Genomic DNA, 23,282 nt, shown 5'->3' on the forward strand with positions numbered 1-23,282 from the left:
GTATACAGTTTTGGTCTCCTTACCTAAGGAAGAATACACTTGCCTTAGAGGGGGTGCAACGAAGGTTCTCTAGGTCAATTCCTTGGATGAGAGGGTTGTTCTAAGAGGAGAGATTGTGTAGATTAGGCTTATATTCTCTGGAGTTTAGATGAACGAAGGAGAAAGCCTCCGAAAGCTTGTGATTTCAAATAAAACTGTTGGACTCTAACCTGATGTTGTAAGACTCCTTACATTTAACCTAGAGTGAAGCATAGGCTCCACTGTCCCCTGTGTGATGATGTGGAGATGCCGGTGATGGACTGGGGTTGACAATTGTAAACAATTTTACAACACCAAGTTATAGTCCAGCAATTTTATTTTAAATTCACAAGCTTTCGGAGGCTTCCTCCTTCGTCAGGTGAAGCCTCATCGTTCACCTGACGAAGGAGGAAGCCTCCGAAAGCTTGTGAATTTAAAATAAAATCCCTGTGTGATGAACACAGCTAATGTTTTTGGTGCTGGCCAACACCTTAGGCATTGGGCTTATTCACAATATACCAATTAGCGACTGACACCTCAATGCATGACAGTGGGATCTACCCATTGTTGGCAGTCTTGATTTTCCAATGGTTCAATTCAGTTTATTTCTTCTACCTTATTGGGTGTTTCCAAATTTGTACACCGTGCCCATCATCAGACAATTGCACGTGAACTAATTTTGAATGCCAACGCTTTACGGAGCAGTATTGACGTGACACACTCTGCAATGCACCCGCTGATGGGGGCGCGTTCTCGTCATGCCGGGAGCGCGCCTGGTAGTTCTCTACGTCACTGTGCACGAGCGCAGAGCTCAAGAAGTTGTGAAGAGCAGCAGAGTGAGCGCAGTGCAGAGAGAGAGCGCTCAGAGTAAGTGTTTGTCTCCTGAGACTTGTTAATATTTCTCTTGGGAAAACAATGATTCTATGGATATATGTGGCGTGGTATAGTTAACAGGTTTTTTTTCTTCTCACTTAACTGACTTGTAAATTCAACTTTCGAGACTTGCTACATGTTGTAAATTTGGGTCGAAGTATATTGTAGCAAAGTTTATTTCAAGTCCAGTGAATTGCACTGTTGTACTGTGTTTTATTTAAAAAGTGAAAGAGCATTTCCAATCGTGATTTTATTTTCAATGGTAGTGCAGTGTTGCGATATTCTATATCGTAATGGAAGATTTTTGTTCCTTCAAGTTTTTCGACTTAGAAACTGCGAGTATGAACAGCGCTGTTTGGAATTAAATATCGAATATTAAAAATGAACTACTGCACTGATTTTATTAAAAATATAGAGGTTCACCGTTTCAAATGTAACCGAAATTTGCTATTTGGGCTAGAATTTGTTTTTTGACAATGAAACAATGTTTTGCTACAGCAATTTTTATAATTATTATTAATATACATTCTGTGAATAGATTTTGACATGGCTAATTGCTAAATTTATATTTGAAAAAAATGGGAAATATTGAGGACTTAAATATTCAATCTACCTTACATTATAATTGTTTCTTAAAAGTTAGGGGGTGAATTTCCTCTCCACTTCTCCCGCTCTGATGCTGTAAATTCGGCGGAAACCCCGTTTATGGGCGTAGTTATGGCGGCGGAGCAGGAGAAACCGAGACAGTGCAAAATATGACTGGTTTTGATTTTGGCAGATAATCATTTCTGATCTAGTCTGCCCCTATTCTAAGTAGGAACTTAACTCTTGAAACTTGATTATTTTTGTTGAATTTTACATTTAAGGAAGTGCCTAAAATTTCTAAATTGTGCATTTAAAGTTTTTGTACAGTCGTAGTTTAATTGTTTTCAGAGCAGCCTTAAAAGACTTATGCAGAATTGGAATTGTTTAATATTATTTCTGCATTGTTTTCAAATTAAATGTGCATTAAATCAAATGTATAAATTATGTGCAGGGTTGCGAGGACATTTTGGGCAATTTCAGGATTAGAGTGGGTGGGGAAAGGAATATATAATTAGGGTTGCCAACGCTGGTTGGAGGCATTCTGGAAGGTTTGACCCCGTGACAGCCTCACCATTTGATCAAATATTCATCCCATTTCCTTTGAACTGAAATTTTAGTGTCGACCTCAATAACCACACGTGGTTAAGGTCTAATAGCCTTCAGTCACCATTGGGGGTCACCATTGACCAGAAACTTAACTGGACCAGCCATATAAATACTGTGGCTACAAGAGCAGGTCAGAGGCTGGGTATTCTGCGGCGAGTGACTCACCTCCTGACTCCCCAAAGCCTTTCCACCATCTACAACGCACAAGTCAGGAGTGTGATGGAATACTCTCCACTTGCTTGGATGAGTGCAGCTCCAACAACACTCAAGAAGCTCGACGCCATCCAAGATAAAGCAGCCCGCTTGATTGGCACCCCATCCACCACCCTAAACATTCACTCCCTTCACCACCGGCGCACAGTGGCTGCAGTGTGTACCATCCATAGGATGTACTGCAGCAACTCGCCAAGGCTTCTTTGACAGCACCTCCCAAACCCGCAACCTCTACCACCTAGAAGGACAAGAGCAGCAGGCACATGGGAACAGACCGCCTGCACGTTCCCCTCCAAGTCACACACCATCCCAACTTGGAAATATATCACCGTTCCTTCATCGTCGCTGGGTCAAAATCCTGGAACTCCCTTCCTAACAGCACTGTGGGAGAACCATCACCACACGGACTGCAGCGGTTCAAGAAGGCAACTCACCACCACCTTCTCAAGGGCAATTAGGGATGGGCAATAAATGCCGGCCTCGCCAGCGACGCCCACATCCCATGAACGAATAAAAAAAAGTTCAAGAACCTTCCTCCTCCCCTCCCCTTTGTATCTTCCAGTGAGAATCCTTGGTTTCCATGACCTTGTTCCTCATTCACTTATCAATGGAAATCATTTTTCACTGTTTGCCCACAGTAAGGTCCACAGGTTTCATTCACCCCTTTACTGCCTGCTCCTCTTTCAGTGATGCACCAACTTGCTGCTGCTGCTACCGGCTCTGTGGGAAATGCTGGCCCCTCGCCCACATTCCCCAGTCTCCGCCCCTCGCCCCCATTCCCCGGTCTCTGCCCCTCGTCCCCATTCCCTGGTCTCCGCCCCTCGCCCACATTCCCCCAGCTTCGCCTCCATTCCCCTGTCTCCGACCCCGGCCTGCAATCCACGGTCTCTGCCCCTCACCCCCATTCCCCGGTCCCGCCCCTCACCCACATTCCCCAGGCTCCGCCCCTCACCCCCATTCCCCTGTCTCCGACCCCGGCCTGCAATCCATGGTCTCTGCCCCTCGCCTGCATTTCCCGGTCTCCGCCCCTCGCCTGCATTTCCCGGTCTCCGCCCCTCGCCTGCATTCCCCGGTCTCCGCCCCTCGCCTGCATTCCCCGGTCTCTGCCCCTCGCCTTCATCACCTTTGTCTCTGCCCCCCCCCATCCCCCTGCATTCCCCGGACTCTGCCCCTCGCCTGCATTCCCCGGTCTCCGCCCCTCGCCTGCATTCCCCGGTCTCCGCCCCTCACCTGCATTCCCCGGTCTCTGCCCCTCGCCTGCATTCCCCGGTCTCCGCCCCTCACCTGCATTCCCCGGTCTCTGCCCCTCGCCTTCATCACCTTTGTCTCTGCCCCCCCCCATCCCCCTGCATTCCCCGGACTCCGCCCCCAGCCTACATTCCCCAGACTCCGCCCCTCTCCTGCATTCTCCGGTGTCCGCTCCCCCGCCTGCATTCCCCGGTCTCCGGCCCTTGCCTCCATTCCCGGATTCTGCCCCTCGCCTGCATTCCCCGGTCTCTGCCCCTCGCCTTCATCACCTTTGTCTCTGCCCCCCCCATCCCCCTGCATTCCCCGGACTCCGCCCCCAGCCTACATTCCCCAGACTCCGCCCCTCTCCTGCATCCTCCGGTGTCCGCTCCCCCGCCTGCATTCCCCAGTCTCCGTCCCTTGCCCTCATTCCCCGGTCTCCTCCCTTCGCCACCATTCCCCGGTCTCCGTCCCTCGCCCTCATTCCCCGGTCTCCGTCCCTCGCCTGCATTCCCCGATCTCTGCCCCCTCGCCTGCATTCCCCAGTCTCCGCCCCTTGCCTGCATTCCCCGGACTCCGTCCCTCGCCCTCATTCCCTGGTCTCCGTCCCTCGCCTGCATTCCCCGGTCTCTGCCCCCTCGCCTGCATTCCCCGGACTCCGCCCCTCGCCTGCATTCCCCGGTCTCCGCCCCCCCGCCTGCATTCCCCGGTCTCCGCCCCCCCCGCCTGCATCGCCCGGTCTTTGACCCCCGCCTGCATTGCCCAGTCTCCACCCCCCGCCTGCATTGCCCAGTCTCCACCCCCTGCCTGCATCGCCAAGTCTCCGCCTCCCGCCTGCATCGCCTGCTCACTGCCCACCCCCCTTCCCAGGTCTCTACCCCCGTTTCCTGGTCTCCACCCTCCCCTCCCCCCCAGGTTCCCCGGTCTCCGCCCTCCCCTCCACCCCTTGTTCCCCGGTCGCCGCCCTCCCCTCCACCCCTTGTTCCTCGGTCGCTGCCCTCCCTACCAACCCCCCGTTCCCTGGTCTCTGCCCACCCCCTCCATTCTTCAGTCTCCCTCCCTTTACCCTCAGACCCTGTGTAATGGAAATGAACCATATATTTTTTTTGAAAACTCTTGGCCTTCAGGAGTTGAGGCTGCTTCCCTTCCACCCTCCTGCAGGCTGGTACATTTCATCTCACTGAGCGTATTAGCCTCAAGTGATACGCCAAGTCCCTGGTGGGACAAGGAAGTGGGAACTCCCAGTTTCGGAAGTCCCCATCCCCTCCACTGTTTAGAAGGCCAAACAGGAATTCGCAACTCCAGTCAGGATCTGATATATCTGGGTCTCGAACTTTTTCTGAGCTATTCTGTTGGACTGTATGCTGAATGCAACAGCAATGGTGTCGTAATGGTGGTGGGGTTACCTTCAAAACCTGCATAGGATCACATTTGAAAAGGCAGGCTGTGAATTATTTCAGTGGAGGCTGGTGAGATCAAGAAAGGAGAGCACACACTACCTTTATTGCTCACTTCTGTAGCTGTGGGTCAATGATTAGTATAGTGGTAGCATTTTTGACATGTTGTTTTCTTGGGTTTGTGGCATATTTGTGGGCTAAAGTTGCAAGTGATTTCTTGGGGAGTTTTGAGCTAAAAGATCAGTGCCCAACGGTCTTCTGTTTCTTCATGCCTCTTTGTAAACTGATTTTGTGCTGGTCTGACTTTTTATGACATATATCCATTTTTATCTTGCAGGTTTGAAGAATTGGACACGTTTTCTCAACGAAAATGGCAGGATGGAGATTTTTTCAGGAAGAGCGTGTGGTTTCACTCTCTGAAGTTACAGTTGGTCTTGTTGCATTTGCAATTGTTCTTCTCATCGTCAAAGGTAGAAGAAAAAATATAAATAATGTTAGCTTCCCTCCAGGCCCTAAGTCATGGCCAATTATTGGAAATATGTTTCAATTGGGAGAATACCCTCACTTAACACTTACTAAAATGAGTGAAAAGTATGGAGACGTCTTTTGTATAAAACTAGGAATGATACCAGTGGTAGTGGTGAGTGGTGCGGAAACAATTAAACGAGCATTGATCAAAAAAGGAGAGGTGTTTGCTGGAAGACCAGATCTCTACACGTTTTCAGTTATAGCCAAAGGGCCAAGTCTGACATTCACTGAGAAATATGGAGAAGGTTGGAAGTTACACAAAAAGATCGCTAAGAGTGCCTTGAGGACCTTTTCACAAACAGAAGCCCAGAACTCAACATACTTGTGTCTTCTTGAAGAACGCGTATGTACTGAGGTTACAGAGTTAATCAAAGTATTGTTGAATCTTGCAGAAAAAGAGGTTGGATTTGACCCTGTTGGGCCTATTACCAGTGCTGTGGCAAATGTCATCTGTGGTCTTTGTTTTGGCAAGAGGTATGATCATAATGACGAAGAATTTCTCAGTATGGTCCAAGCCAATCATAAGATTATGAGAACATTTGCTTCTGGAAATATTGCAGACTTCCTCCCATTTTTCCGTTACCTACCAAGTCCAAGTCTTAAGTTTGCTGACAAGTTGAACAAATTTATGATTAACTCAATAGAGGAACATTACACATCGTTTGATCAGGTAAAGTAAATTCACTAAAATTGTAAGTTCATTGACATTAGTTTGGGGTGTTTCCAATTACTGGAGTAGATGGCTGATATTCCTTACTGTAGTGTCTGGGTTATGTATGCTTTCCAGGCACTACTAAGAAGAAAAGGGGATGGACAACTGTTACGCCATCCCAAGACGTTGGGGCTTTTCCAAATGGCTGGATCTGTGTCTGTGCCCGCAATCGGCACAGGTCCAGCATTGTAATGTAAATGTGGCAGGAGGGGGTATTCTTGGTCCTTCTGTCACATTCTCCTCATTCTATGCCCAAGGAGCATCCATTTACAGTGGCGCCCCAGGAAGCTGGAGCTGGGCTTTGTAACAGGATACCCCTCAGATCTGAGGGTCTAAGGAGGACCAGCAGCAAGCAGAGGACTGAAAAGTAAGTCATGGGGCCAGATTTTGCCGTGAGCGGCGACTGAACAGCGCCTGCTGTTCATTAGACTTGCATTTGCCCATAGACTTTCTATGAGCTTTTGCACGGTAAGTTCCTCTAAATTAGAGATCTGACGCCCTCTACAGGGTATCTGTGACCTGTGTGAACAGGACAAGCAGCTGTGTATCTTCTTAACCAATCGGATTGAAGCATCATTAATAACAGCGCAAAGTCTGAAACAGGAAGTGTAAGTTAGAATAGTGAATTCAGTGTCAAATCCGGTACAGAAAGTGAAATAGAGAGGTTAAGAAAGATTGAATTCATAGAATGGTTACAGCACAGAAGGAGTCTTGCTGACTCTTTGTAAGATCAATCCAGTCAGTCCCATTCCCCTGCTCTCCTCCTAGCCCTGCAAATTTTTCCCCTTCAAGTATTTATCCAATTTCTTTTTGAAAACCACAATTGAATTTGCTTCAGGCAGATTCAGGCAGCGCATTCCAGATCATAACTACTTGCTGCGTTAAAAAGTTTTTCCTCATGTCGCCTTTGGTTCTTTTGCCAATCACCTTAAATCTGTATCCTCTGGTTCTCGACCCTTCTGCCAATGGAAACAATTTCTCTTTATTTACTTTATCTAAACCCTTCATGAATTAAGATAGAGATAAAAGAGACAGAAAGAAAAGGTAAAAAAAGTATTTACATTTTTTTAAACGTCCAACAATTCAAATCTGAAGGACTGAGACTCCACTCTTGTAAAAGTTAACTTTCAGTGCCAGAGAGGTTGTTTGGTAATAATTAAGACATAGCACGCTGTTAAAAGGGTACTTAGACATGAAATGACTTGACTTAATTTTTTTTGGCGAGATTAGTTCGTATCAGGTAAGTGCAGGAACTTCACGCCATTCAATTCATTTGAATGGGGAGTCAGCTGGCGAGATGCCATATTCACATAGCTTTTGGAGGACAATTATATCTGACTGCGCATGTGCGGTCACTGGAAGTTACTGTCTGATTTGCACATGAATAACTGTGAGCCTAACCGTTATTCTAACAGCAAAATCCAGCCCATTGCTTTTTACACTGACCCACTGGACCCTTGGACCTCGGGCCTTCTGCTGTTCTCCAACAGCAGCCAGAAGACCCTGAGGACAAAAGACAGGCCTGCAGTTGCACTCCTGAGGGCCAAAAACCCACAACTGTTCTGGCAAACTTCCACGGCAACTTCAGTGTGAGTCCGTTTGAATGGCCAGAAACTAGGATGGGACTTAGTTATGCTGGGTCCTGACTTTGCGCCCAAATTTCCTACATGGCTTTGTGGGGGCAGAGCTTCCACATGCCCCTTACAAGGCCATCGATGTAAAGGGACTCAACGTATGGTCAGCATTGACCGGTTGGTGGTAGTGGGTTCCACGTGGGGGCCCAAGCTAGAATTGTGACCTGGACTCCCGACGACAAATATTTTTTTAATATGATTTTTAGATATCCGGGGGCTGCAAGAGCATCAAAAAGTTTCTCCTGAAGGGGAACACTCTTTTCGCCCAGGACCTGGCCACTTACGCTGGACTTTCACTTGATCTTCAGCGGAGGGGACATGCAGGTGCAACCCCAGCCTGCCAATGCCATACAAATCGTGGGACCTCCCCAGATCCTGCAAACTTTGGAGTTAGCGGCAAAAGTCACAACCAGCAGATCTTGGCTGTTGTGCCAAGATGCGTCTCCTTATGGCTTTTTGGGGCCCTGATTCCGATTCTCAGAGCAAGGCTCTGCCAAGGAGTGTGATACGCCGGGAATGTGAGCAAGTCATGCTAATGCACTGGGACATCCAGTTCGGGGATTTGACGAGCTGAACAGGTGGAACACACTTCTGAAAGGGGTGGGGGTGGGGGGGGGAAGAAGGAATATCGGGGCTGATATCTTTAAATCTTGGCCTGTGATACTTGAAGTATTATTCTCATCTTGGTGCTATACCTATGAGAAATTACAAATAGCATTAATTATGTAAAAGTTGTAACAATTTTTGTGCACATTTTGATAACATTTCAGGGGAAATCTGAATTGCTCCATAAACCTAAATGTTATAAAGGAAGATGCCTGTATACTTAAATTGTTGCCTTTTCCTCAGTCTTTTTATTGCATATTTTGTTTCAAACTTGGTTAGACACAGCCTGGAAACAGAGGGGGGAAAAATTGGACAGGGCCTAATATTGGATGCGCAATCCGCTATTACCCCGCGCCTAATGGCCGCTGCGCAGGCAGGATGAGACTTTCGTGAGGCCTGACAGCTTCCTTCAAGCAGCATTCCGAATCAGCATTGGCAAGAGGATTCCTTGCAATTTGCACTTTCCACCAGCAAGGGGAGCCCCAATCTCTTAAAGGCAGCTGGTACCTATTATTTGCTGAATATTCACTCGAGTTTAGAAGAATGAGAGGTGATCTCATCGAAACATGTAAAATTCTAACAGGACTAGACAGACTAGATGCAGGGAGGATGTTCCCGATGGCTAGGGAGTCCAGAACCAGGGGTCACAGTCTCAGGATACGGGGTATGCCATTTAGAACCGAGATGAGGAGAAATATCTTCGCTCAGAGGGTGGTGAACTTGTGGAATTCTCTACCACAGAAGGCAGTGGAGGCCAAGTCATTAGATGTATTCAAGAAGGAGATAGATATATTTCTTAATGCTAAAGGGATCAAGGGATATGGGGGAAAAGCGGGAACAGGGTACTGAGTTAGACGATCAGCCATGATCATTTTGAATGGCGGAGCAGGCCTGAAGGGCCGAATGGCCTACTCTTGCTCCTATTTTCTATGTTTCTATAACAGTCTGCTGTCTCCACGGAGTCTGAACGGAGATCAGACATCGCACATGCAAAACACAGGTGCAGCTCCCGTCTCTATGTTTAGAAACTAATGAGTTATGTTAAAACATTGAATAAGGGTTGCGCACTACTAAATCCCACATCTTCCAATCTGCATGCCAGAACTCACCAATCTGCCAATTTGAGTTTGTACCAGGCCTGCGAGAGTGCGTGCACCAAGGTTCTCTGCTGATGCACTGGACGCCTTGGTGCAGGAGGTGGACAGAAGAAGGGGCATCCAATATCTGCCGGGGGCAGGGTGGTGGGGGGGGGTGCAAGAGGCCTTCCAGATATATACCCAAGAGGCAGCCAGGGACGAAGTCAGTGCCAGGCGCACAGCATCATGAACATCAATGCAGTGCAGGAAAAAGTTCAATGCTTTCACATGAGTGGTCAAGGTGAGTGAGGTCAACTGTCAAGTGGCGTCTCCTACCAACTATACCACTAGCCGCATCCACTACACCCCCTATCACCCACATACCAACGAACTCTTTCCATCAGTACTCAACTCTTCCAATCAAATGTTTCCTCTCATGCTTACACATTACCACAGTTGCAAGCCGTCCACCCACAACTCACAGGCCATACACAGTGGCAGCTATTCAACCATGACATGCACATCACCCAGACACACATCCCACTTTCTTGCAGGAGAAGGTGGCGCATATCAGGAGGCAGCAAGTGGCAGTGGCATTTAGCCCCTCGAGCCTGTTCTGCCATTCATTGAAATCATGGTGGACCTGTGACCGAACCCCATATCTCTTAATACCCTTGCTTCACCAAAATCTATCAATCTCAGATGTAGAATTCATAATTGAGCTAGCATCAACTGCAGTTTGCAGAAGAGCGTTCCAAACTTCTCCCACCCTTTGGGTATAGAAGCATTTCCTAACTTCACTCCTGCACGTCCTGGCTTTAAATGTTAGCCTATGTCCCCAAGTCCTAGTATTCAAGTATAGGAGACCTTCAAAAATGGTTACAAGTGTCTCGGCAGCCAGAAGCAATAATCTAGCCACTAACCTGTAAATCTTGCATGGCCCCTTTAAATAGTGCTGGTGGGGAGGGGGGGTGGTCCTCCAGGCACTCTAAGACACATTCAGATAGTTGTGGTTAAGACTGTGCATTTAGTTGAGCATAAAATCGCAAAATGGTGTCTATCACTTTAAATCAGCGTTGCACACTGATTGTATCCATTTTCTCCTTACTTTACACGTTTCCGGCGTTCGATATTTGCGCATGCGCTAACTCCTATACCAAGAGCGCGTCTGGCGCACGTGATGCTGGAAACGTACACGTGCAGCCAAGACGCCATCTTGGATGTTGGAGAGACCATGTAACGCCGTAACAACGGGCGGTACATGGCCCAATTTAGCGCCCATACACTTTGTAAACAACTCAACTGATGTGAGATCATCATGAAATTCCATCAATAGAAATAGGGTTGTCGGTCGCAATCCCCAATTCATGCTTTTGTAATGTGATAAATAAGGTAAACTTCACAATACTAAATATTACAAAATAATAAATACTGAAGCGTTTACATCACTGACATTTCTAGGGAATTCTGTACCTGTTAGCCATTTAAAAAAGACTTAATCTTTCACAGTGTAAGGTTGAAAATCATTGTAGTGATAGTGCTACTGAGATAAGTATATTTTTCTGTCAATGAACAGATGGAATAGTAAAGTTTGACTTGATTATATTAAGAGAATGACAGTTCAAACTTCCTTAACTTTTTCGGCCAACTCGGCTAAATCCGGGAAGCATAAAGCAGAGGGTAAGATAATTTGGTGGCCTAGCTAGAAGAAGGCATCATACAAATCCTCATTATCAGTGCTCAGTAGGGTTAAACTTACTAATTGTTTTCATGAAAAGCCTAAAAACAAGAGCCTACAATTTCCACTCTTTTTGGGGTGAAAGTCAGGTGTCTCAGCAGCAAAGGGGACAAAATTTGGGGCAGAAACTATTGGGGCATGTTGACATGCTCCTCTAGAAATCACACCAGATAAACCTGTTATTCTCAGCAGTACAGATGCCTGCAGGAAGCAGGTATACATGAGCGGGGCCGTATGTTGGCCCCATTATGCAGTATTCAAACAGCTCGATTGCCTTTTGAACCTGGGGCATAACATCCAGGTAGCTGTTGAAGAGTTCATTCCCATCCTTACAACTTTTGGCCCAAGGAGTGGTAAAGAGCTGTTCTGACATCCTGTCAGGCCCACTAGGGTGGGCACCTATCTCTAATATGGGGTATGGTCATGGCTGGGATAGAGTGGTGGGCAGAAGTTCCATCCTGCTACACTTCTGGTGGCACAATAGCACTGCCACAATTTCTGTGCTTTGATCTTTTTATAGATGGTAAAGATGAAGAAGCAATGTTTTGCAGCCACCAGTGAAGGGTTGAAGCTTATTGTTCCTAGCAGCAACAGGTCTGAAGAATTAATAAGCCTACTTCAGCTGACTCCTACTCTCTTTGCCCCTTACCACCATTACTTTGATGATGGATTTTAGAAAAGCAGCTCGAGAGTCATAATTGAGAGGTTGTCCTGGTTGAAATTTGATTGGTAACCTACAGGACTCTTCCATGGGGAAAGTACATTTAATATTTTGCTTTTTATTCTCCAGGCATTGGCCAATTTACTTTAGCTATTGCCAGGTTAAAAGAGCGTGAGATAGATTGATAGCTAAAATGTAATTTTAGGCTGGATGATGTATATTCAGCATTGTGCAGCTTTTGTAAAAAAAAATGTTTGTTAGTAATTTAGAATGTCCTGTGCTTAACTGTATAGAGAGTCTAGATTACTTGTATTCGTTGAGATTACTTTCAGCACAATATATTAAACTGATCTATATCATGGCAAGTGGAATTTGATTTTCTTGTGTATCAATAAATTGCTTTTGTTTCTGTCCCACTGTAACCAGCATTCCATACAAACTTGGCATTGGAATTCACCAAAATAGAGACTATCCATTCAGCTGCCTATGCTGCCCCTCAGCCCCAGGGGTGTGATTTTTCATCTGCCTACCACCCTGTTCACACTGGAAAACCGGGTGGTAGACAAAAATATTTTAAAACCCTATCACCCATTGGCTACCCGAGGCCCACCTTGAAATGGGAGCCCAGCGGTCCCGCCTGAAACAGGTAGGAGTCTTATTTCATTATTTAAATCAAAGTCTTACACCGGTTGCATTTTTCAAGTACCAGTGGATGGACTGTGCACCGCAGATGCTCTCCCAGTGGTACCAGATGTAGAGTGGCCTAACCAGCAGTCATTAAAGGGAATTACAGTAAGCCTGTCCAAAAATGCTTCCAATGGACCTGCGGCCTGTTGCCAGTTGCTCAGTGGGCCTTCCGCATCCTCCTATCCTTTGCATATCCGTTTATACTTTGATGAGGCCTAATGAAATCAGCCTCAAGACAATGTTTCTGTGTTATGTCTGATCCGCAAATCAAATGCAGTTGAAATACATGTATGCTGCAGACCCCCAGCATCAGACCTCCATTTGTGGCCAGCAGAGCAAGACAGCTTCCATCTTAGCACTAGTAAATTCAAAAACATCCATATTATCCCACATAAAATAAAAGTAATAAATAAAATACATAACACAGGAATCTTATATTTTGAAGTAGGATGTAGTTTTGCCTCCATTAAATATCTTCCTTATAACATTTAGGGTCATAGATCAATTCAGTGTATATTTATAATGCAAAATCTACATGTAATCAAACTCTGTTTAATTTTATAGAATTGTGTTCGTGACATCACTGATGTTTTCATTGCGCTCTGTGAAAACAAAAACTTGGAGCAAAAAACAGCTCAATTAACTAATGAACAGATTATTGCCACTGTGATTGACATATTTGGAGCAGGTAAGCTTAACAGATGATACCGATTCCTTGAGCTTAATTACTATGTGCTATAAAATAGAAGGTGATATTGGAAAAGTAACTGGAAAGATGATATAAAGTGCCATAAAATCCACAATGGTGTATTTTCTAAAATATGGAACAGAAATTTCATAAAAACTGATCATATAGAGCAAATGTACGTGTATATTTCGAATAAAAACCTTTCGTCCCCCTCTAAATCAAATGATTTCTTCGAACTTCATGGAAATCAAATGCAAAACTTAGCCTGAATTTTACTGAGGGTGAATAAGTCAAGTTGTTGGAGTTGAAATTCTGCTGAGCACTATTTTTAGTTTGTTGGTAATTCACTTGTGTAAAATTCCCATACACAGTATTTTAATATTTTGCATTTGTTTGTGGAAAATTATACTGATCAAATCCAAAGTACTGCAGTCAATGAGATACTTTCATATTTATTGACAGGAACACAGATCAGGAATTTGGACACAGACATCAGCATTTTCCATCCATTAATTTTATTAGATGAAAAATCTAATGATGTCAGCTGACCTTTATGACCAAATCCCCGATATGTGTATCCACTGGGCCAGTTGTGCAGATTCATAAAATGTATCCTATAGTTTATAGTGAATGTTCAAAATTGTAGATTTATCTATATACAATATATAGTGAAACCTGTACAAACAGACACCTGCAAAAAAGGGACTCTAACAACTCCAAATAACTTACATTGTAAAATATACAAGCCGCACCTTGAAAAAACGGACACTCGCAAATTACTTACCACAGACAGCATTCAATGCATCAAGTCTGTTTACAGCTTCAAACACGGGACATGGGCGAAAAAAAACAGCTAGTTGCAAAGAAACTGCTCTATCTCTGCGATTGAATGCTTGCATGGCTCTATTCCAAGGATAGAGCGGTTTCTCTGCCATTCTGGATGCCGGGCAAAGAACACCCCATTACACAAAAGCTAGGAACAGTACCGGGCAACATCAAATCTCACTGAGGGAGTCGGGAACTGGGAGCTGTAAAATCATGGTTGGGGTTTGGGTGGGGGGGGGTGGTGGGGAGAAGTGGCCTGAAATCGTAATGGTGGGGGGGGCGGCGGAAGAGAGAGAGGCCTAAAATCACAGTGGTGGAGGGGGGAAGGTGGCCTGAAATCGTAGCAGAGGGGGCTCAAAAGTTGGGGGGAGGAAACAGAGACTGAGGAATTTGGGATTGGGAAAATGATGGAGAGAATGGTTTCCCCTCTTTGTCTGCTCACGGGTGGCCTCCTGATTCTTGGAACTTCTCACACAACAGCTGCTAGCATGAGAAATGCAACTACAGGGGACCCAACCTTTTATAAGGTACAGTAAATCCAATAACATTTGTAGACGTCCTGTGTCCTGACGTCATGTGGTCAGAACATCACGTGATCATCCCTCCAACCAGAGTTGGCAGCCCTACTCCATCAATGAGCTGCTAACAACCCCCTACCCACCCCTGGCACTTCAAATGTTAGCAGCTGCAGCACAATGAGGGAAGGGGTCATGGACAGGGGTCTGCAGGACACTAGTCCTCCCTGATTTGGCTGGGATCTCCCAGGCACTCTGGCCCTACAGCAGCCACCTTGCCCTGTGCGGGCTGCCAACGTAGCAGATCCCAGGATCAAGACATCCCTCCCCCAATTGAAAAGGACCCCAGGATGGCAATGAACAGAAAATGAAACCCAATGAACAGAAAATGAACTGAAATCACATTCTGCTGATAGGGCTCCAGTATTAGGCACGATCCCAGGCGAGGGCGATAAAAAGGAAAGCTGCAGGGGATGCAGCCAATCCCATGATATTTGGATCATCCAGTTTACAGTACTGTATATACAATGACCATTTTGAAAATAGAGACATCTGCAAATAAAGGACACCTGATGCAAGTTCCTTAGGTGTCCCTATTTTCCAGTTTTACTATAGCTCTGTTTGCAGTGAAAGCAAAATCAGGGCTATAAGGCTAATCATAGGAAATTGCCCTCCCAGCACAGAGCTTTGCTCGGGATTGTATAGCAATGCTCTTCTGTGAATACAAGTTTATGAAATGTATCTTATACGTCTGTTGTGGAAACATTCTTTATTTTTGTAACGGAAACCAGTCATCTATGTTGATAAAGTTTACTCAATCTGGTGTGTTTAGCTGAGTACATCTTCTAACATTATTTTATATCACAAATAACAAAGTTTTATATCACAAATTTCCAGGTAATAGACACACATTGTACAGGAGCTTTGCCATTTGTAGAACTAATTTGCTTGTCTGAAATTCAAGAAAAAGCAATAAAGAATCTTTCAGTAACCTAACATCCTACTTTTTAAAATATCAGCTTCTCTGTTGTGGTGGATGTGTATGTGAACCAGATTGTACAAGGGTGCAGTGATATTACCACACTTGCATTGTTGTGAAGCAATTCAGTGAAGCTAAAGTGACAACGTAGTTGGGATTCTCTAGCCAATCCTGCCTGAATTGGGAGGGGTCATGGAGAATTCAGGTGGCGAGGTCACTGCTCTGACCAGATATGGTACGGTAGCATAGTGGTTATGTTACTGGACTAGTAATCCAGAGGCCTGGACTAAAATCCAGAGTTATGAGTTCAAATCCTGCTATGGTAGCTGGGGAATTTAAATTCAATTAATTAATTAAATTCAATTAATTAAATAAAAAATCTGGAATTAAAATACTAGTATCAGTAATGATGGCCATGAAACTACCGGATTGTCATAAAAACCCATCTGGTTCACTAATGTCCTTTAGGGAAGGAAACCTACTGTTCTTACCCGGTCTGGCCGAACACAGCAATGCGGTTGATTCTTAATTGCCCTCTGAAATGGCCCAGCAAACCACTCAGTTGTAAAATCTTGCTAAAAAAAGTCACAATAAGAATAAAACCGGACGGACCACTAGGCACCGGACACGACAACGGCAAAACACCAAGCCCAGTCGACCCTGTAAGGTCCTCCTTACTAACATCTGGGGACTTGTGCCAAAATTGGGAGAGCTGTCCCACAGACGAGTCAAGCAACAGCCTGACATAGCCATACTCACAGAATCATACCTTTCAGCCAATGTCCCAGACTCTTCCATCACCATCCCTGGGTATGTCCTGTCCCACGGGCAGGACAGACCCACCAGAGGTGGCGGTACAGTGATATACAGTCAGGAGGGATTGGCCCTGGGAGTCCTCAACATTGACTCTAGACCCCATGAAATCTCATGGCATCAGGTCAAACATGGACAAGGAAACCTCCTGCTGATGACCACCAACTGTCCTCCCTCAGCTGATGAATCAGTCCTCCTCCATGTTGAGAAGCACTGAGGATAGCAAGGGCACAAAATGTACTCTGGCTGGGGGACTTCAATGTCCATCACCAAGAGTGGCTCGGTAGCACCACTGCTGACCGAGTCCTGAAGGACATAGCTGCCAGACTGGGCCTGCGACAGGTGGTGAGTGAACCAACACGAGGGAAAAACTTACTTGTCCTCACCAATCCACCTGTTGCAAATGCATGTGTCCATAACAGTATTGGTAGGAGTGACCACCGCACAGTCCTCGAGGAGACGAAGTCCCGTCTTCGCACTGAGGACACCATCCAGCGTGTTGTGTGGCACTACCACCATACTAAATGGGATAGATTCAGAATGGATCTAGCAGCTCAAAACTGGGCATCCATGAGACACTGTGGGCCATCAGCAGCAGCAGAATTGTATTCCAGCACAATCTGTAACCTCATGGCCCGGCATATTCTTCACTATACCATTACCAACAAGCCAGGGGATCAACCCTGGTTCAATCAGGAGTGTAGAAGAGCATGCCAGGAGCAGCACCAGGCGTACCTAAAAATGAGGTGCCAACCTGGTGAAGCTACAACTCAGGACTACATGCATGCTAAACAGCGGAAGCAACATGCTATAGACAGAGCAAAGCGATTCCACAACCAACGGATCAGATCAAAGCTCTGCAGTTCTGCCACATCCAGTCGTGAATGGGGGTGGACAATTAAACAACTAACGGGAGGAGGAGGCTCTGCAAACATCCCCATCCTCAATGATGGTGGAGTCCAGCACGTGAGTGCAAAAGACAAGGCTGAAGCGTTTGCAACCATCTTCAGCCAGAAGTGCCGAGTGGATGATCCATCTCGGCCTCCTCCCTATATCCCCACCACCACGGAAGCCAGTCTTCGGACAATTTGATTCACTCCACGTGATATCAAGAAACGGCTGAGTGCACTGGATACAGCAAAGGCTATGGGCCCCGATAACATCCCAGCTGTAGTGCTGAGGACTTGCGCTCCAGAACTAGCTGCGCCTCCAGCCAAGCTGTTCCAGTACAGCTACAACACTGGCATCTACCCAACAATGTGGAAAATTGCCCAGGTATGTCCTGTCCACAAAAAGCAGGACAAATCCAATCCGGCCAATTACCACCCCATCAGTCTACTCTCAATCAACAGAAAAGTGATGGAAGGTGTGGTCGACAGTGCTATTAAGCGGCACTTACTCACCAATAACCTGCTCACCGATGCTCAGTTTGGGTTCCATCAGGACCACTCGGCTCCAGACCTCATTACAGCCTTGGTCCAAACATGGACAAAAGAGCTGAATTCCAGAGGTGAGGTGAGAGTGACTGCCCTTGACATCAAGGCAGCATTTGACCGAGTGTGGCACCAAGGAGCCCTAGTAAAATTGAAGTCGGGGGGAAAACTCTCCAGTGGCTTGAGACATACCTAGCACAAATGAAGATGGTAGTGGTTGTTGGAGGGCAATCATCTCAGCCCCAGGACATTGCTGCAGGAGTTCCTCAGGGCAGTGTCCTAGGCCCAACCATCTTCAGCTGCTTCATCAATGACCTTCCCTCCATCATAAGGTCAGAAATGGGGATGTTCGCTGATGACTGCACATTGTTCAGTTCCATTCGCAACCCCTCAAATAATGAAGCAGTCCAAGCCCGCATGCAGCAAGACCTGGACAACATCCAGGCTTGGGCTCATAAGTGGCAAGTAACATTCTCGCCAGACAAGTGCCAGGCAATGACCATCTCCAACAAGAGAGAGTCTAACCACCTCCCCGTGACATTCAACGGCATTACCATCGCCGAATCCCCCACCATCAACATCCTGGGGGTCACCATTGACCAGAAACTGAACTGGACCAGCCATATAAATACTGTGGCTACGAGAGCAGGTCAGAGGCTGGGTATTCTGCGGCGAGTGACTCACCTCCTGACTCCCCAAAGCCTTTCCACCATCTACAAGGCACAAGTCAGGAGTGTGATGGAATACTCTCCACTTGCTTGGATGAGTGCAGCTCCAACAACACTCAAGAAGCTCGACACCATCCAAGATAATGCAGCCCGCTTGATTGGCACCCCATCCACCACCCTAAACATTCACTCCCTTCACCACCGGCGCACTGCGGCTGCAGTGTGTACCATCCACAGGATGCACTGCAGCAACTCGCCAAGGCTTCTTCGACAGCACCTCCCAAACCCGCGACCTCTACCACCTGGAAGGACAAGAGCAGCAGGTACATGGGAACAACACCACCTGCACATTCCCCTCCAAGTCACACATCATCCCGACTTAGAAATATATCGCCGTTCCTTCATCGTCGCTGGGTCAAAATCCTGGAACTCCCTTCCTAACAGCACTGTGGGAGAACCGTCACCACACGGACTGCAGCGGTTCAAGAAGGCGGCTCACCACCACCTTCTCAAGGGCAATTAGGGATGGGCAATAAATGCTGGCCTTGCCAGCGAAGCCCACATCCTGTGGACAAATTTTTAAAAAAGATATCCTTCCACCCCATGCCGGGACCGGTGCTGGCCCACTGCATGTCAGTGATGGTGGGGGAGGGGCTCATGTACCCTTCAGATTTCCTTCCTGTCTGCACCACTTACCATTGCTTCCCAGGCTGCTATGAGGATGGTGGCAGTAGGCTCTGGGAAGTTGGAGCGATGACGCTGGGTTCCCCTCATGGAAGAAGAGGGCTTTATAGCAGCTTCCTCTCCCCTCTATTCTGGCCCCCATTCACCTTCTTGCATAGGCCTTGGCATTCCGAGGATGCTGATCTTCCAATATTCGGAGTGCTTCTGCAGCTTTACCTGCCTAGCTGCCTCTTCTGGTGCTGCCACGGCAGTCTTGTTGCAGCACCACTGGGATTTTGTGGCTGGCTATGGTAAGTTCCTTTCTGGCAGCGCTAATCCCTTTGGGAACCTGCCATGCATGAGTAATGAATGCTGACCTAGTTTCCTGGATCGATTTCTAGTGGTGTCCGAGGGGTAGGCAGAAGTACTGCCCTGGTGGAACACTGTTGCTGGAAGGATAACCTTGGCCTATAACTCTGAAGTGAGATCCCAACCAGACCACCTGTTCTCCCAAAACTTCTAAGAGCTCTCTTCTGGTTATGAGAATTTGATTTGGAGTCGAGCAATCTAGCAGGGCTGGAACCGATTCTGCAGCTACCAATCTTGGGCAAGTAGCTATTGTATATATCACCAGAGTCATGCATGAGATGCATTGGAATGATCAACTTTTCTATGGTGTGTCAGAGAATGTCTTTAGTTTTGCTAGACCTTTTTTGGCATTAAGGAAAATACATGTGGATTGTATTTTCCTTAAAACTGACAACAGCACAATGGCATCTGGAAGTAGTTACTGAAAGATAAGGCAAAAACTATAAAGTGGATCAATTAACTTTCTACTGCTGTTTTCCAAACTTTTGTGCACTTTTGCCCTAGTTCAATGAACCTCAAGTTAAAGTATATTGTTTTACTTAAACTGCTTTGTCTTCTTTTCTAATTTACACAAACAAATAGTTTTAATTTTTGGAAACTTTTTTAACTATTGTTTTCATAGTTGTGATCCATTAAGTAGAGAAACTATTTTTAATCCATATGAATACTTTTCAGTACTTGTTACTAATTTGCTCTGATGGTTGTGGATAATTGAGTTACATTTTGTCCTAGAAATTTCTTGGAAGCTATGAGATCATGGAATATTTGGCACCAGTAGCACTAGTGTGCATTAGGCACTGATGCCCATATTATTGGGCTCCGAGGCATGAGACCTGCTTAGTGCTGTATAATGCTTTGTGGAAGCAACTGCTTGGCTTATTAAGGCCCTCCAAAATGTGGTAATGAGCTTATTACTCATTTTAGAGTGAGTGCCTGAACAATGTTTTAGATGTTAGATGCCCATTTCAAATGGCTGCTGCATGGGAAGTACAGCTGCCATGTTGGGTCAGTTCTTCGTGGATTCATATTTTTATAATTGTTTCCAGTAGCTGCTGTGTTTGTGCTGATTTCAGTGCTTTTCTGGATTGTTATGCTTCCAAACTTGAAGTTACTTAGAAATTCTTAAAAGCTCCATCCCATTTGTTATATCAGCCTGTTGCCCAATGAATCTGTCATTTTATACAGCCTTAATAGGAGCTTGGTTATCCCTCTGGCCATCCTTTATTTGCAGGTTCTGAAGGAGGAGGATCACATGAAGCAAGCAGGAGAGATGCTCATGGAATTTGGGCTGTGTAGTAGGACCCAATCTTACACCTCCATTCCTGCATAAGCTACAAGGCAATTGTTGGTGGATATGTCTCAAGAAGTTATGACTTCTGGGGGTGGCTAGGACTGCCTTGATTCTTTGATTTACCTTATTTGCATGGCAAGCCCCTCAACTCTGTGTTTCTTCCTACAAGATTTTTAAGTTGTAGCCGGGGCTGTGCTCCTACTGTGCAACAGCCTGGATCCATTCTCTCCCACTCCACCGTTACTGTAACATACAATGCTAATGCCCACTCCCTCCCACTTCTACTGTTGCAGCAGTCCCTGCAGAAATTTAGGGCCATAATTTATATATTAGTTAGCTTTTAAAATATTACAAATATAAGAAACTTTGTGTTGCAGGGAAGACTTTTCTTGGATGTTATATTTGCTCTATGCAGGGTTAAACATTACTATAGGATCAAAAAACAACTGTAGTTGCAAACTGACTTGATTCTGGTAAATGCAGAGTTATCTTCCAGAACTGTGAACCAGGTTTTTATAAATCATTGTTATACAACCCACTATTGGTTTTGGACAGAACCCAAGAACCCAAGGCTCTGCAGAGAGAGATTTAATAGGTTCCAAGAGGCCATTTTAGGTGCGAATTGTTAGTTGTCAGCATGTAAATATTCCCATTTTGCCATAAATAAATAAAATATTTCCAGTTCTGTTTCAAATAGGTAGAAAGTATTCATTCAATTTTTAATTTATGATTTTATTTTATATAATTTTGCAGCTAAAACATTGAGAACGACTGGGATCTATTTTGCTCTCTGTGTTAATTTGAATGAAAAAGTAGATGTGACTAAACTGATGGTTAAAAAATGTATTTTTATTCATTATTACCTCCAGTTTTACTCAGCCTAAAATGGGAGTAAGGACAGTACTGAAAAGTAAAAAAAAATTGCTTGAAGGCTTTGATGCAGAAGAAGGTAATTTGGACCTGCGCTAATGGAATTGGGTGGGAGGAAATGGATTTTGCAATATATCCTGTAACATGACCTGACAGTTAAGCCCAGATTTTCTGCTTCTCAGCCGTATGGATGCCAGAAATCAGAAGTTCTGCACCACCAAAAATGTGCCATGCTTGTATACTGATTGTTTTCTGAAACAGATGCATGCTTCATTTCGCTATTCATTTGGGGAAGGAGGAGGAGGGGTGGTTTGACAGCCTACATGCTAATTTCGGCATTTCTGGCATGTAGGATGCCAGATATAAATAAGACCAGTGTAAAATAGACATAGTGTTGCTAGGTGATAAAAAGGTGGAAATGCATTTAAAGGGGTTGGGAGCTACTTCAAAAATATCAAAACTTATTTTTCAGCTGATTTTCTTTTTGGTTCATTTTTTCACTCCTGACTACACCTTTTACTGTCTACCTTTTGAGCCTTCTGTTTCTTGGTTCCCATTCCCCCTCCCTCCTTCCCTTCCTCAATCAATCTAAAAGGGTTAGTGGAAATGCCCCTCTATTTTGTCTTTTTCAAGGAAGAGAAGAAGCAATGGACAGAATACATGCTGGTCACACAGCACATGGAAGCTTATGGCATCTACCCACTGGTATCCCCAAGTAGAATATACAGACCAAGGTATTCCTACCTTCACTTAACATAGGGCGATACTTGTGGAGGCTGTTTCACAAAGGAAGCCATCAATACGTTATGCCACATGCTTCAATCTAACCTTCAGCACATGCACTCAACTGCCACTGACTGCCCTGAATTTTTATACAATGAGGTCTTTCCAGACTGCCACTTGGGACATCAGCAACATTAACAAATCAGCTGTGTACAGATACATAAAGCAAATCTTGGATGTATTATTTGATAAAGCAAACTAGTTAATCGTCTTCTGCATGGACAATAGGGTTTCAGAGTGGCAGAAGGGGGTATAAATTGTACTCGCATGGCCATACATGCTTCCTTCATCAACAGGAAGGGATTCCATTCTGTCAATGTCCAGCTCAATTGTGCCCAGCAGCACTGTATCATGCAAGTGAATGTTTGCTGCCATGGAGCCTTCATTTTAGAGGTCCACCATGTCAGAACTCTTTCATTCAGAAAAGCAAGTCTCTGGGTATCCCTTGGAAGATCAGCTGAGCACCAGTATAACAAGGTCCATGCTGCCACCAGAGTCATAATAGAGTGCACAATTGGATGCAGGTGTCAGAATCACTCTAGGGATGCTCTGCAGTATAGTCTGACTTGGGTCTCAATGTTGACTTGCTGTACAGTTCGAGCATTTTCTGGTTTTTTTATTCCACTTTACACTGACATGTTTATATAAGTTTAAACTGAAATATTTCCCTCACTGATTTGTGTATGAAGTTTCTCTTAACTGTAAATGTATTTTTTTAAGTAAGGATTGTATATTTTCTGGGTATAAATTAAAGGCAGAAGCAGAGCTAACAAACATAGACTGTACATGCAGTAAATACACAAAGAAGCCCTGAAATTCTGTGG

General features: G+C 45.4%; 1 protein-coding gene across 2 annotated transcripts in view; it reads left to right on the forward strand.

Annotated features, from left to right (window-relative positions):
• The first annotated feature begins 841 nt into the window (after positions 1-841).
• The window catches only part of cyp1d1 (cytochrome P450, family 1, subfamily D, polypeptide 1), a 53,034-nt gene continuing 30,593 nt past the window's right edge, over positions 842-23,282 (forward strand). For both annotated transcript variants that reach the window (XM_067983074.1, XM_067983075.1), the window contains exons 1-3: positions 842-885; positions 5,257-6,117; positions 13,126-13,249. In XM_067983074.1, coding sequence (XP_067839175.1) covers positions 5,290-6,117; positions 13,126-13,249 — 952 coding nt within the window. In that variant the 5' untranslated portion in view covers positions 842-885; positions 5,257-5,289. The remainder of the gene's footprint in view (positions 886-5,256; positions 6,118-13,125; positions 13,250-23,282) is intronic.

The sequence above is a fragment of the Heptranchias perlo genome, chromosome 4 (genome assembly GCF_035084215.1).
Source record: "Heptranchias perlo isolate sHepPer1 chromosome 4, sHepPer1.hap1, whole genome shotgun sequence".
Classification (NCBI taxonomy): domain Eukaryota; kingdom Metazoa; phylum Chordata; class Chondrichthyes; order Hexanchiformes; family Hexanchidae; genus Heptranchias; species Heptranchias perlo.